The sequence below is a fragment of the Aquarana catesbeiana genome, linkage group LG05, assembly GCF_042186555.1.
Source record: "Aquarana catesbeiana isolate 2022-GZ linkage group LG05, ASM4218655v1, whole genome shotgun sequence".
Taxonomy (NCBI): Eukaryota; Metazoa; Chordata; class Amphibia; order Anura; family Ranidae; genus Aquarana; species Aquarana catesbeiana.
The window spans coordinates 643,387,601-643,402,608 of record NC_133328.1 but is presented as its reverse complement, the minus strand read 5'-3'; the positions used below and the strand labels follow the sequence as shown (position 1 = coordinate 643,402,608).

General features: G+C 46.0%; 1 protein-coding gene across 1 annotated transcript; it reads right to left on the bottom strand.

Moving 5' to 3' along the window:
• Positions 1-3,285: 3,285 nt before the first annotated feature.
• On the bottom strand, positions 3,286-14,770 carry LOC141145621 (cathelicidin-1-like). Its single transcript, XM_073632450.1, has 4 exons — positions 14,539-14,770; positions 12,790-12,903; positions 5,330-5,401; positions 3,286-3,475 (listed from the first exon to the last, which is right to left on the bottom strand). Exons 1-4 carry the CDS (start codon positions 14,710-14,712, stop codon positions 3,398-3,400), a joined length of 438 nt encoding a protein of 145 aa, XP_073488551.1. The 5' UTR covers positions 14,713-14,770; the 3' UTR covers positions 3,286-3,397.
• Positions 14,771-15,008: the final 238 nt, after the last annotated feature.

Sequence of the window (15,008 nt, the reverse complement as noted above, 5' to 3'; positions counted from 1 at the left end):
AGTAACACCTTCGTAAATGTTCTGGGGGCTGTTGAGATGCCAAAGGGAAGGCTTCGAAACTGGAAGTGCCCTTGACCCACCGAGAATCGCAGGAATTTCTGGAATGCCCCGTGGATTGGAATATGCAGGTAGGCATCCTGGAGATCTATGGAGAGCATCCAGTCTCCCAGATTTATGGCCTGTAGGATAGACTGCAAGCTCTCCATCCTGAATGACTCCACTCTGATGGACCTGTTGAGGTTCTTTAGGTCTAGAACCGGACGAAAGTCCCCTGACTTCTTCTTGACGAGAAATAATGGAGAGTAGAATCCCCTGCCTCGTTGTGCCAGTGGAACCTCTACTATTGCTCGTTTTTGGAGAAGATCTTGGATGTAGTTCAGTAACGACAACCTTTTTTCCCGCGATGGGGGAATACGGGTTGGATAGAACTGATCCCCTGGGGGCCGGTTTTTGAAGGACCACCTGTGGCCGAAGGTGACAGTGGCCAGGGTCCAGGTATCCCTTATGGTTTCCGCCCAGACCAGCTTGAAACTGGAGAGTCTTGCTCCCACTACCGCTGGTCGGACGGGCGCACCTTCAAAAGGGCTTCTGGTCACTGGAAGCAGGCGCCTTAGGCTTCTGAAACTTCATAAAGGAGGTTTGAGGATTCTTCCAGCTCCTTCGATACTCCTTGCCTGGTGTGTATGCTCTCGCGTCCCTATACCTCTCTGGGAGGTTCCGCTTAAAGGGAGGAGGTCTCTGTTGCTTGGGACTCCTGTCTGAGGGGATGAGCCCGGACTTTCCGCCAGTTACTTTGGAGATGGCTGTGTCTAATTTTGTTCCGAAGAGGTGCTCACCATCAAACGGAATACGACACCAGTTGGTTTTGGAAGCTGGATCCGCTGTCCAGGGCTTCAGCCATAATGCTCTTCTGGCTGTTACTGAGGCCAGCATAGATTTAGATGCAGACCTGATGGTGTCGACTGAAGCTTCAGCCACAAAGTCGCCCGCCAGGCTTAACTCTTGCAACGCCTTTACTATTGTTTCTTGGTCTGCCCCCTCTGATACAAGCTTTTCCGCGCTTGTGGACCAGCTCGAGATGGCTCTTCCTACTGCGGCAAGTGCTATTGCAGGCCTGCAGGCGCCTCCAGCCGACAGGTAAGCCCGCTTGAGATCCGTGTCGATCTTTCTGTCGAGGACATCTCTAAACATTACTGCGTCTTCTAACGGGAGGGTAACATGCCTGGCTAGGCGCATCAGGGATGCATCCACTACCGGAGGGGACACCAGAGGGTTCACCTTAGGCTCCTTGAGTGGGTATAGTTTCAGTAGTCTGTCATTCAGACTAGACTTCTTTTCTGGCCTCTGCCATTCTTCCTTGATCAGGTCCTCAAGTTCGTCAATGAACGGGAAGGATTCTGGATCCTTTCTGAGCTGAGGAAAATACTTCCTCTGTTTCGGTTGGGCTTCCTGGGGTTCCTCCCATCCTATCGCCTCCTTAACCGATTTTATAAACGGCTCTACCAGACTGAAGTCGAATCCGGCCGATACCTCCAGACTCTCATTATCAGACAGGGAGTCTTGCTCCTTTGATGTGCTAGCCCGGGCTGGAGAGGTAGTAGTGGAGAAATCCACATCTGATACCGAGGCCTGGGGGGCTACGGCCCCAGCTGAATCTCCGACCTCCAAGATTCTCTCTCTTGTGGCCTCTTCCCGGCATGTTTGACAGACCAGTTTTCCCGGAAGAGCCGCTGCGCCGCAAACCCAGCATGCGTTCCCGGCAGGACGGGAGTGGCGTGCGGGGGAACGATGCCTGCGTGAGGGTGATCTTCTGTGGCGGGATCGGCCGTGTCTAGAGCGCGACCGGGAGCGGCTTCTTCTGCGGCTTCCTCTCGAGCGGCTTCTTCTGTGATAGGAACGGCTCCTTCTGTGTCTGGAGCGACTTCTCCTGTGTGAGGACTCTCTTTGTCTTGAAGCAGACGTTCTTGAAGACCTGGTAGGGCTGACCAATTTAGGCAGCGTTAGTAGTGCTCTCTTTTTCAATCTTCAATACTTACATTTGTCTTCCCCCCCCTTACCTAATAGGCTGACGGTGATCTGCTGGGGCAGCGGTCTCCATAGAGAAAAAGCGGACTGGAAACCTGTAGGGAGAGAGAATAAACAGCGCTATGCAGAGGAGACTTCAGAGGGAGCAGGAATCCTGACTTAAGGGCAGTGTAAAGGAAGGCCACTTACCTTTGTAGAGCGCTTTGGAGTCCAAACAAACAATCTGTCATGCATAGACAACCAGCAGCAGCAAATACAGCTACTGCTGGGCTTTTAAATCCGCCGCCATCAGCGTCGGACGCTCGCGCATGCGCAGTAGCGCCGCGGGACACCCGGCGCCATCTTGGAAGCTGGAAAGCAGCCTAGCGGTGCCCAAACGACGCACCGCGCATGCGCGAGGACGCCGAGAACGCTCGGCGCTCCGGACAGCAGATCTGGAGAACCACAGAGCCCAGCAGACGGGCAGAGGTACTGGTAGGAGAGGGGGAAAGAGGGGGGGGGGAGACCGCTGCACACAACTAAGCTTGTTTAAGGCTTATTTCATGAGGCCACAATGAAGTTTTCCTGGCCATTCCTCCAGCAATCCTGTTTAAGGCTTTTGTGGGCTGCTGCACCTGAAGCCTGTTTAAGGCTTATATTTGTGGCAGACAGCTGAGTGAGATGAGAGTATGCCCCTGAGATCACCAGAGTGGGGCTCCTTCCATTTAGCTCGTTTAGAGGCTGTACAAGAAGGACTTCCATCCAGGAGAGGCTAGAACCTGGCTGGGGCGAAGCGGTAAGGGGGTGCTGATCTGTGCGTCCTGACAGGTGAGGAAAAATAAGAGAATACTGGGGCAGGTGTCTACTCTCTAATTTATAGCTATGTGGTCCTATCAGGTTGTGGAGGCGGAGTCACAACCCAACGTGTATGCTGCCATGATGCGACAGGAAAGAAAGGATATGATATAGGATAGTATAGGAAGGACAGGATATAGGACATTATAGGAAGGATATAATATAGAATAGTATAGGAAGGATAGGATATAGGTTAGGTAGGCATATATAATATTATTGGAAGGATGGTCGTCACACAATGTTTTTTTACCCACAAATCAGATTTCATACATTGGTGGATAATGAGTGACATGAAGAAATGAGACGATCGTCTTTTCATGGTTGAAGACAATGGTGTGTATTGGTCCGGCAATGAGAGCCAAAATGTACCCATCCCCCCGCCATACATTATAACCCGGATCTGGTGCATCAATGACAATTCCGAGACTCACATCATTTTCATTCTTTATTTTACTCCTTTATGTGACATTTCATAGAGAACGTTCCATGGAATCCACTTCTCTTCTCTTCATTGAAGGAACGCCCGCTCTTTTGTGCTTCATGCGTAACCAATACCGCTGTTAGAGCCTGGACGGTTTGGACGGTTTGGTCTGCCGGGACGTCTCCTCCTTGAAACCTGAAGGAGGAAGTGAGATTTCCCAATAATTACATTAGAAGTCGGATTTACATTCAGGGGGGAGGGGCCCGGGAATGTCACCACCCTGAAGAAGGACTGCTGAGATAAAACCAATTACACTGCGGAGACAGGTAAACAATCGTGCATTTACTGTACAGACGTTCAATGCAGGAAAGACCAACCTGTGTATGTAATGATTTGTACTGCGGAGGAACAGTAAAGTGCAATCACTGTGCAGCACTACAAAGCAGGAAGCAGAAGCCGCATATGTAATTGTCCTATATGGCTCCTCCCATGTACACCATTCATTACTACCCATACATAGAGGAAGGAGAAGAGTATTTCAGGAGAGGAGAGTTATAGAGGAAGGAGCAGAGTCCTCCAGCAGAGTATTTCAGGAGAGGAGAGTTATAGAAGAAGGAGCAGAGTCCTCCAGCAGAGCAGAGTATTTCAGGAGAGGAGAGTTATAGAAGAAGGAGCAGAGTCCTCCAGCAGAGCAGAGTATTTCAGGAGAGGAGAGTTATAGAAGAAGGAGCAGAGTCCTCCAGCAGAGTATTTCAGGAGAGGAGAGTTGGGTAGAGGAAGGAGCAGAGTCCTCCAGCAGAGCAGAGTATTTCAGGAGAGGAGAGTTATAGAAGAAGGAGCAGAGTCCTCCAGCAGAGCAGAGTATTTCAGGAGAGGAGAGTTATAGAAGAAGGAGCAGAGTCCTCCAGCAGAGTATTTCAGGAGAGGAGAGTTGGGTAGAGGAAGGAGCAGAGTCCTCCAGCAGAGCAGAGTATTTCAGGAGAGGAGAGTTATAGAGGAAGGAGCAGAGTCCTCCAGCAGAGCAGAGTATTTCAGGAGAGGAGAGTTATAGAGGAAGGAGCAGAGTCCTCCAGCAGTGCAGAGTATTTCAGGAGAGGAGAGTTATAGAAGAAGGAGCAGAGTCCTCCAGCAGAGTATATCAGGAGAGGAGAGTTATAGAGGAAGGAGCAGAGTCCTCCAGCAGAGCAGAGTATTTCAGGAGAGGAGAGTTATAGAAGAAGGAGCAGAGTCCTCCAGCAGAGTATATCCGGAGAGGAGAGTTATAGAGGAAGGAGCAGAGTCCTCCGGCAGAGCAGAGTATTTCAGGAGAGGAGAGTTATAGAAAAAGGAGCTGAGTCCTCCGGTAGTGCAGAGTATTTCAGGAGAGGGGAGTTATAGAAGAAGGAGCAGAGTCCTCCAGCAGAGTATTTCAGGAGAGGAGAGTTGGGTAGAGGAAGGAGCAGAGTCCTCCAGCAGAGCAGAGTATTTCAGGAGAGGAGAGTTATAGAGGAAGGAGCAGAGTCCTCCGGCAGAGCAGAGTATTTCAGGAGAGGAGAGTTATAGAGGAAGGAGCAGAGTCCTCCAGAAGTGCAGAGTATTTCAGGAGAGGGGAGTTATAGAGGAAGGAGCAGAGTCATTCAGCAGTGCAGAGTATTTAAGGAGAGGAGAGTTATAGAAGAAGGGGCAGAGTCCTCCAGCAGTGCAGAGTATTTCAGGAGAGGAGAGTTATAGAGGAAGGAGCAGAGTCCTCCAGCAGAGCAGAGTATTTCAGGAGAGGAGAGTTATAGAGGAAGGAGCAGAGTCCTCCAGCAGTGCAGAGTATTTCAGGAGAGGAGAGTTATAGAGGAAGGAGCAGAGTCCTTCAGCAGAGCAGAGTATTTCAGGAGAGGAGAGTTATAGAGGATGGAGCAGAGTCCACCAGCAGAGCAGAGTATTTCAGGAGAGGAGAGTTATAGAGGAGAGGAGCAGAGTCATTCAGCAGTGCAGAGTATATCAGGAGAGGAGAGTTATAGAGGAAGGAGCCGAGTCCTCCAGCAGGGGGTGAGGATGGATTTTGTGTCGGTCACTTACCTTGGTTATGATGTCACACTGCATGTTCTCTTTGCCGGGTGCAGTCAGGTTCAGATCACAGATTTTAACTTCCTGCGTATTCAGATAAAATAACAGCTGAATGTCTCTCACCTATACCATAGCACTGATCTTCTAAGACCGACACTCCAAATAATCTGCTGTCTGTGCCCGCCCCTCTCCCAGATCATTGGAAGTCAGTGGGGGGGAGGGTAGAATTGTGTTACATTGGGATCATGTGATCAAAGCAGGCCAACCCTCATGCTCAGAATTTTTTTAAATCATAAATAGTGAAGCGCTAATTTAAAAAGAAACTGAATCAATAAGGATTAATATTTGTATAACTTTAAAACTTCAGAGAGAAAGTCCATGCATGTAAAGAAATAAACAGGGAGTAAGGCAGAGAGAGACCTCAGCTGTGAACACTTGTGCTGGTAAAGATGCTTTTCAATCTGGTGCAGATTCGTGAAAATACCACCACTGACAGAAATACAGGCCGCTCACCTTGCACAGTGGACCTACTGAACTAACAGATAGGTCTACAAAAGACTTCCCCTTTACAAGGGGTTAAAGAGGTAAAGATGTTTTCCAGAGATCCGCAGATCCAGAGATCCTGAGATCCTGAGATCCAGAGATCCAGAGATCCGCAGATCCAGAGATCCGCAGATCCAGAGATCCGCAGATCCAGAGATCTAGAGACCCAGAGATCCGCAGATCCAGAGATCCAGAGATCTGGAGATCCGGAGATCTAGAGACCCAGAGATCCGCAGATCCAGAGATCCAGAGATCTAGAGACCCAGAGATCCGCAGATCCAGAGATCCAGAGATCTAGAGACCCAGAGATCCGCAGATCCAGAGATCCAGAGATCTGGAGATCCGGAGATCTAGAGATCCAGAGATCCGCAGATCCAGAGATCCGCAGATCCAGAGATCCAGAGACCCGCAGATCCAGAGATCTGCAGATCCAGAGATCCAGAGATCTAGCGCAGATCCAGAGATCTAGAGATCCGCAGATCCAGAGATCCAGAGATCAATAGATCCAGAGATCCAGAGACCCGCAGATCCAGAGATCCAGAGACCCGCAGATCCAGAGATCCAGAGATCTGCAGATCCAGAGATCCAGAGATCAATAGATCCAGAGATCCAGAGATCTAGCGCAGATCCAGAGATCCGGAGATCCAGAGATCTAGAGATCCGCAGATCCAGAGATCCAGAGATCAATAGATCCAGAGATCCGAAGATCTGGAGATCCGGAGATCCAGAGATCCAGAGATCCGGCTCCTATTACACATCCACTGCTTTACTGCTCCAAATCGCTCATCAGATCTCCCAATCAATGTTGTTACAGACAAACCTCGTTGTACCATGTAAGATCAAAATAAGACACCCATAGTTCTCTCTGTATATACTTAACACATTTTATTTAAATCCAAAAGTAAACTACTCACAAGTAAAGCCCTGTGATCCCAGCTGAGAATAAATACGTTCGCTGCAAGCTGCAAGCATGTCTCACAGAGACTGAGTGGGAGGGTGGCTGCTGCTGACGTGTTCGGGGTCCTCCCGCACGCGTATCGTCCCAGTGGACGGGACTTCATTAGCGGTGTTCGGAGACCCGTACAACGGCCCTATTATCAGCCACCTGATTGCCAGACATGCGCAGTAGTGATCCTAACGGTGTTGATCGCCGTACGGACATAGAGACTGAGCTCAGTACAGCAAGCATGTCAGAGCCCTTTGAAAAAATGGACATACAGGGCAAAAACTAACTCGCCAGCCGAGCAAGCTCTGTCCCTGGCAAACTCACATGAAAGGGGAGAAATCGTAACAGCACAATTATGATCGAAAGTATCTATCAATAGTGCTCAAATTGCTACGAATAATATAAAACACCATTTGCACAATATTTAAACAATAAAACACATTAAAACTACAAAACAAAAATACGTCAGAGCAACCAACCGGCAACCTCCACTTTACAATACATATCAATATTTAAAATTCTAAAAGTTTTCTAAAACACTTTTATAGAACCACACAAAAAAAATGTATTTCTATGGTCAGATGCAAGAATTCACATATAAAAATTAATATATAAAAAATTCATATAAAAAATATATACAAAAAATCCATATAAAAAACTAATATATAAATTTATACGACCTAAAAATCAATTAACGATCCGAAATAAAACAATTTAAGTCAAACTCTTAAAACTCTACATCTATCTATCTATCTATCTATCTATCTATCTATCTATCTATCTATCTATCTATCTATCTATCTATCTATCTATCTATCTATCTATCTATCTATCTATCTACGGTGCATTCGGTGTAGACTATATATACAGTGCATACAGTCTAGTGTATGTGCGTATATATATATATATATATATACAGTGCAGTCAGTGTACAGTAAAGCTGCACGCGATTCTGGCTAAAATGAGAATCACAATTTTTTCGCTTAGAAGATAGATCACGATTCTCTCATGATTCACGTGGCGTAACATTATCTTTCACATTTAACAAAAAAAATTGGGCTAACTTTACTGTTTTTTTTTTTAATTAATTGAAGTGTATTTTCCCCCCAAAAATTGCATTTGAAAGACCGCTGGGCAAATACAGTGTGACATTAAATATTGCAACAATCACCATTTTATTCCCTAGGGTCTCTGCTAAAATATATATATATATAATGTGTAGGAGCTCCAAGTAATTTTCTAGCAAAAAATACTGATTTTAACTTTGTAAGAAACAAATGTCAGAAAAAGCTTTAGACTTTAAGTGGTTAAACTTCCCTTATTTACACACAGAAGTTTATCCCTTTGATCTAAGAAGGAAGAGTTACCATGTTTCTAGTTCTCTATCAGCACAAACAATGTTGTTAAAAACTTGGCTGGCTGCCCGTTTTTTTTCTTTTGACAGCTGAATGAGCAGAGAAGTCTCTAAACTTGTTACATGAAAGAATCGGGAAACTCTGCAATAGAGATTGTGAGGGGGGGTGGATCGAGATCACGATTTTTTAACGCTTAATTGTGAAGCTCTAGTGTACAGTATATAATACAGTGCATTGAAGTGGTTAAGGGGAACCCTATGACAGAATTAAGAAAAAAACGGCATGGGGTCTCACCCAAAATCCATACCAGGCCCTTTGGGTCTGGTAAAGATTTTAAGGGGAACTCCACGCCAAAATAAAACTAATTTAAAACAGCGTAGGGTCCCCCCCAAAATCCACACCAGGCCCTTTGGGTCTGGTATAGATTTTAAGGGGAACTTCATGCCAAAATGTAAAAAAAAAAACAGCATTGGGTCCTCCCCAAAATTCATACTAGGCCCTTTGGGTCTGGTTAAAGATTTTAAGGGGAACTCCACACCAAAATAAAAAAAACAGCGTGGGGACCCCCCTCCCCCCAATCCATACCAGGCCCTTTGGGTCCGGTAAAGATTTTAAGGGGAACTCCACGCCAAAATAAAAATAAATAAAAACAGCATGGGTCCCCCCCCCCAAAATCCATACCAGGCCCTTTGGGTCTGGTAAAGATTTTAAAGGGAACTACACGACAAAATGTAACAAAGAAAAAAAAAGGGTTCCCCCCAAAATCCATTCGGGCCCTTTGGGTCTGGCAAAGATTTTAAGGGGAACTCCATGCCAAAATAAAAACAAATTTGGCGTGGGGTCCCCCCCAAAATCCATACCAGACTCCTATCTGAGCAAGCAGCCTGGCACGCCAGGAAAGGGGGACGGGACGAACCATACCAGGTCACATGCCTTCAACATGTCTTCAACATGCTCTCCATGTCTTGGTAGGTTTGCAGTTGTGCCATACTCTTTCTATTTTCAGATGATGGATTGAACAGAGCTCCGTGAGATGTTCAAAGCTTGGGAGATTTTTTTATAACCTAATCCTGCTTTATACTTCTCCACAACTTTATCCCTGACCTGTCTGGTGTGTTCCTTGGCCTTCATGCTATTTGTTCACTAAGGTTCTCTAACAAACCTGTGAGGGCTTCCCAGAACAGCTATATTTATACTGAGATTAAATTACACACAGGTTGACTCTATTACCATCACGTGGTATACATGACGTTGGCGGGGACCCGCCTAGGACCGGGGGTTCTTCAGCCTGGGGTGGGCCGGCGTCTCACTTTGCAATTTTTCACTACGAGGAACAGACCTTTTTGTGTCTAACTTCTCTGGAGTTCAGGTAATTGGGTATCTTTTCTTTTACTTACCACACACACACATACACACATACACCTTCACACACTTATTCCGCGTACACACGATCGGACATTACGACAACAAAATCCCATGTTTTTTTTTTCCGATGGATGTTGGCTCAAACTTGTCTTGCATACACACGGTCTCACAAATCTTGTCGGAAATTCCGAACGTCAAGAATGCGGTGACGTACAACACGTTACGACGAGCCGAGAAAAATGAAGTTCAACAGTTAGAGCCCTTTCACACTGGGGCGGGGGGCGGCGTCGGCGGTAAAACGCCGCTATTATTAGCGGCGTTTTACCGTCGGTATGCGGCCGCTATCGGGGCGGTTTTACCCCCCGCTAGCGGCCGAGAAAGGGTTAAATACCACCGCAAAGCGCCTCTGCAGAGGCGCTTTGCCGGCGGTATAGCCGCACCGTGCCATTGATTTCAATGGGCAGGAGCGGTAAAGGAGCGGTATACACACCGCTCCTTCACCGCTCCGAAGATGCTGCTGGCAGGACTTTTTTTACCGTCCTGCCAGCGCATCGCTCCAGTGTGAAAGCCCTCGGGGCTTTCACACTGGAATACAAGCATCGGCACTTTCGGGTCGGTTTGCAGGCGCTATTATTAGCGCAATAGCGCCTGCAAACCGCCCCAGTGTGAAATGGCTCTTAGTGCGGTTCTTCTGCTTGATTCCGAGCATGCGTGGCAGTTTGTGCGTCGGAATTGTGTAAACACAATCGGATATTTACGACAACGAATTTTGTTGAAAAAAATAGGAGGCTGCGCTATAAGATTGATATGTATACCTAAATAGGCATATTATAACGGTCTTGCCAGATATGAAATAAAGTGGCAACTCCCCAAATGACAAGGGGATAGCAACAAACACAGTCCTGTGAAAAAATATCGCCCAGTGAAGTGAATACTAATGAAATAATCCTTCTGTGTAAAAATGAAAAACACCAGTGATAGTGAACCTCCACCGTACAAAATGCACGCTTACCAGAGGGCAAGCGATAGCGAGCCTGTAAACTGAGATCGATATCCGGACATCAGATCAGCACCAGCAGTAAAACACTTGATAATGGTGGAGATACCAGAAGATTATAGCTCAGTGGATGGACCAGCGATCCGGATTACAGGAATATAAAGAGAAACCCTCCATAGTGTGAATCCATAAAAAACGATTTTATTATAAATAAAGGTATTCCACTTACAACAAAGCTGAAGATCAAAAAAGCTCATAAGGGAGTGCCGGCCAGCTCACAGACACCCGTCCACACACCCACTATACACCGCGATGACGTCAGCACGTCCGCCTCCCGAGGTACGTTTCGTCAGAGATTGACTTAGTCATGGGGAACGGGCGACGCGCTGACTCATCGCTCTAAATACATGACAGGCAACCAAGCCTCGTTGTGAATCATGAGCGCCAGAACCGAATTGCCTGATTCAATGAATAAAAGATATAAGATTTTTAATGCTACTAAAAATTTTAAATAGAATATAACCATGGGAATAGTAATATAAATAAGAATAAACATAAAAATTGGAAGTATTAAGAGGACGGGAACAATAATTAAGGAGGCATGAAACGCCACCTGGGAACAAAAAAGATCTATGCCGTGTGATCACAGCCAAACTGAATCCAACATGCTGGATAGAGGAAAACAATCCAGCACCGACCCCTAGTGGAGCGAATGGTATCAACATTGCAACACTCTAGAGGAGAGAGGAAACATCTATTGGTATATATATATATATATCTGTATATATCAATTTTCCTTTTACATCATGCCTTTGTGCAGGGGCCGTCAGGCCTGCTCCGTGGCTGCTTCCCCCCCATGGTGCCCATGGTCCCCCGCCTCAACCCCCGTTCAATCCCATTTCTGGAGCTGGTTATAACTTATAGGCTGCTTTGTAAGTAGTATAGGAATTTGCCTTTTCCTTTACCCTTTAGGTAAAAGTGCACTTTTATAGATAGTTTTTTTTAATCACTACTTTTATTAATTATTCAATTATTTTTCAGTTTAATTCATGCATCCAACTCCTGACGATTGGCAACAGGCCATGAAACGCGTTGAGTGTTCATCCAAGGATGCCAAGTCAAGCTTGCTCCAATAACTGCCACAAATCATCATGTTTATCGTCTGTATATATTATATGAATTATGTATCCATTGCTTTTATGTACTTGACTTTTTATGATTCTCATTGTCTTGTCACAAATCGTGTCTAGTAATGAATTATTTATTATTAAATATATTATTACTTTATGAAATATATTGATTTTTTATGATTATATTTGATACCATAAATGTTTTATCTTATTGGTAAATCATGCTTACCATCGTTACTATCATGAACTGCCCCTGGGGGATTGTGACATCCAATTTATTTACATTTATAATTATTTCATGCATCGTCACCATACACATCAACCTGCCTCATGTAAAGTCCCAACTCTATTCTCCCATTTTTCTTGTTTGTTCACTAAGGTTCTCTAACAAACCTCTGAGGGCTTTACAGAACAGCTGTATTTATACTGAGATTAAATCACACACAGGTGGACTCTATTTAATAATTAGGTGACTTCTGAAAGCAATTGGTTCCACTAGATTTTAGTTAGGGGTATCAGAGTAAAGGGGGTCTGGATACAAATGTCCCCCCCCACACACTTTTCACATATTTATTTGTATCATATATCATTTTCCTTCCACTTCACAATTATGTACCACTTTGTGTTGTGTTGGTCCATCACATCAAATCCCAATAAAATAAATTTACGTTTTTGGTTCTAATATGACAAAATGTGGAAAATTTTAAGGGGTATGAATACTTTTTCAAGGCACTGTATTTATAGAGCGCACAGCAGCTCTAGATTCTGGCTGCTTGAGCCTAGGGGAGCCCAGTCTGTGAACATGGATAGATTACTCGGGGTGTGTAGAATGTAACAGGGCACAGTATGCCCCGCACACTTCTGCACACTGGTTTATATGCCACTACACATGGGGTGATTAGGGTGTGCCCGGTCACCCCCGGCACACCCCCTGCGCACGCCTATGATGCCTACATGCTGCACAGCGATTGAGCTGTCACAGACCATCTAATTCAGAGATATAAAGTAATAATATTGTTACATTGTATTATTCTGTATCATTCATCATCAGAGGAGTGACCTGTCATCTGCATGTGGCTCTCCGTCATAAACAAAGACTTCACATTTCACATGAAATCCTCTCAGATAAAACTCACCCCATCCGGTTTAAATTCACACCGCGCTGCGTCACCTCCCTCCGACTTCAGACACCTCGTCTCCATTATTCCAAATCTCAGGATTTCATCCTTTGTTTCCTCCTGGAAGAAGATCTAGAATGGGGACGAGTGCAAACAGACTTTTCAGACGTTGTTACCTCTAAGTGATCCGGGAATATTGATTAGAATAAAATTGGCAATTTTCTTTTTCAATTTTTATCAATAAAAAAGAAAAATAAGTCCTTAGATGTGACTTGTAATGTAAATGAAACTATTCCTGATTTCACGGGGGACCTGTCATCAATCAATCATCACATCTCCCCCATTACCAAATCATATTATAATGTATTATTATTAATAAACGTCCTCCAGCCCGGACAGTCTTGATCACACGATGGACAGTTGGATAAGTGTTTCTATATTTAGGATGTATCTGGTCTATAAACCAGAGGCTCTGGATGGACAGTTGGATATAGGGCTGGTGCAAGGATTTTTGACACCCTAGGCGAAACCTTATTTTGCCACCCCCCTGGCTCCACCCCTGACTCCACCCCCTTTGCCCTGCCCATGTATACCCCACCTTTTTATTGAAGCTCCCATCAAATGCAGCCTCACCAGCGCCCATAAATGCAGCCTCACTAGCGCCAATCAAATGCAGCCTCACCAGCACCAATCAATGCAGCCTCACCAGCGCCCATCAATGCAGCCCACCAGCGCCCATCAAATGCAGCCTCACCAGCGCCAATCAATGCAGCCTCACCAGCGCCCATCAAATGCAGCCTCACCAGCGTCCATCAAACCAGCCTCACCAGCGCCCATCAATGCAGCCCACCAGCGCCCATCAAATGCAGCCTCACCAGCACCCATCAATGCAGCCTCACCAGCACCCATCAATGCAGCCTCACCAGCACCAATCAATGCAGCCTCACCAGCGCCCATCAATGCAGCCCACCAGCGCCCATCAAATGCAGCCTCCCCAGCGCCCATCAAATGCAGCCTTACCAGCGCCCATCAATGCAGCCCACGAGCGCCCATCAAATGCAGCCTCACCAGCACCCATCAATGCAGCCTCACCAGCGCCCATCAATGCAGCCTCACCAGCGCCCATAAATGCAGCCTCACTAGCGCCAATCAAATACAGCCTCACCAGCGCCAATCAATGCAGCCTCACCAGCGCCAATCAATGCAGCCTCACCAGCGCCCATCAATGCAGCCCACCAGCACCCATAAAATGCAGCCTCACCAGCACCCATCAATGCAGCCTCACCAGTGCCCATCATTGCAGCCTACCAGTGCCCATAAATGAATGTTTGCTTGCTTTCATTCATTTGGGAGTCGGAACACAGACACAGACCTCCGCTGCTGCTGCGCCTCTGACACTATGTGCGAATGGAGTGGCGGCTTTCCATGCTGATTCTGAGACTTAGTTGCTTGCTGCAGAGAGAAGAGAGTAGGAACACCAGTGTCCGGGCGCCCTAGTTGGATACATGGCTCTGTATTTAGTATGTATCTGTTCTATAAACCAGAGGCTCTGGAATGACAGTTGGATAAATGGCTCTATATTTTCTGAACTTTTTTAAGGAATTAACATCTTGTTACATTTTTAGGAATATTGGAAAATCCTTGAAAAAATACAAATGCCCTTGAAGCCTCCATCCCCCTCATTTATTGCCCTTGAAGCCGTCTAAACCCTAATCTATTGTCTTTGAAGCCCCCATCCCTCCCCCCATGTATTGCCCTGTACTGCACCTGTATAGGTATGGCTGGAAGGTCCTCCAGGGGTTTATAGAAATAGAGGACATCCTCTCTCTGGTTGTAGAGATCCAGGGCCTCTCTGATCCGTCCTTCCTGGTCTGGAGACTGAGAGTGAGACACCTCCAATGTGACCGCAGAGAGCCATACCACACACTGCCAGATCTTCATCTTGTGTCCTCCGTAATGATGATTTATGTGTCTGATTCCCCCTCTATTTATGGTCCGCACTTCCATCTTCCTCTTTTTTTAAAAGTCTTGCAGAATCTGTTTATCTGTTTTATTGCTCCATTAATAACATAGCAAACATCTTTCCCAACACGTTGTTCCAAAAAAAAAAAAAAAAAAAGTACACACTGCTATACATTTAAAGTAGCACTCCAGCCAGGCTACAAAAATGAAACCCTACTAGCAATGGTCCTTATCATGGTGGTTAAGTGATTATCACACTTCAGGGACAACTACCT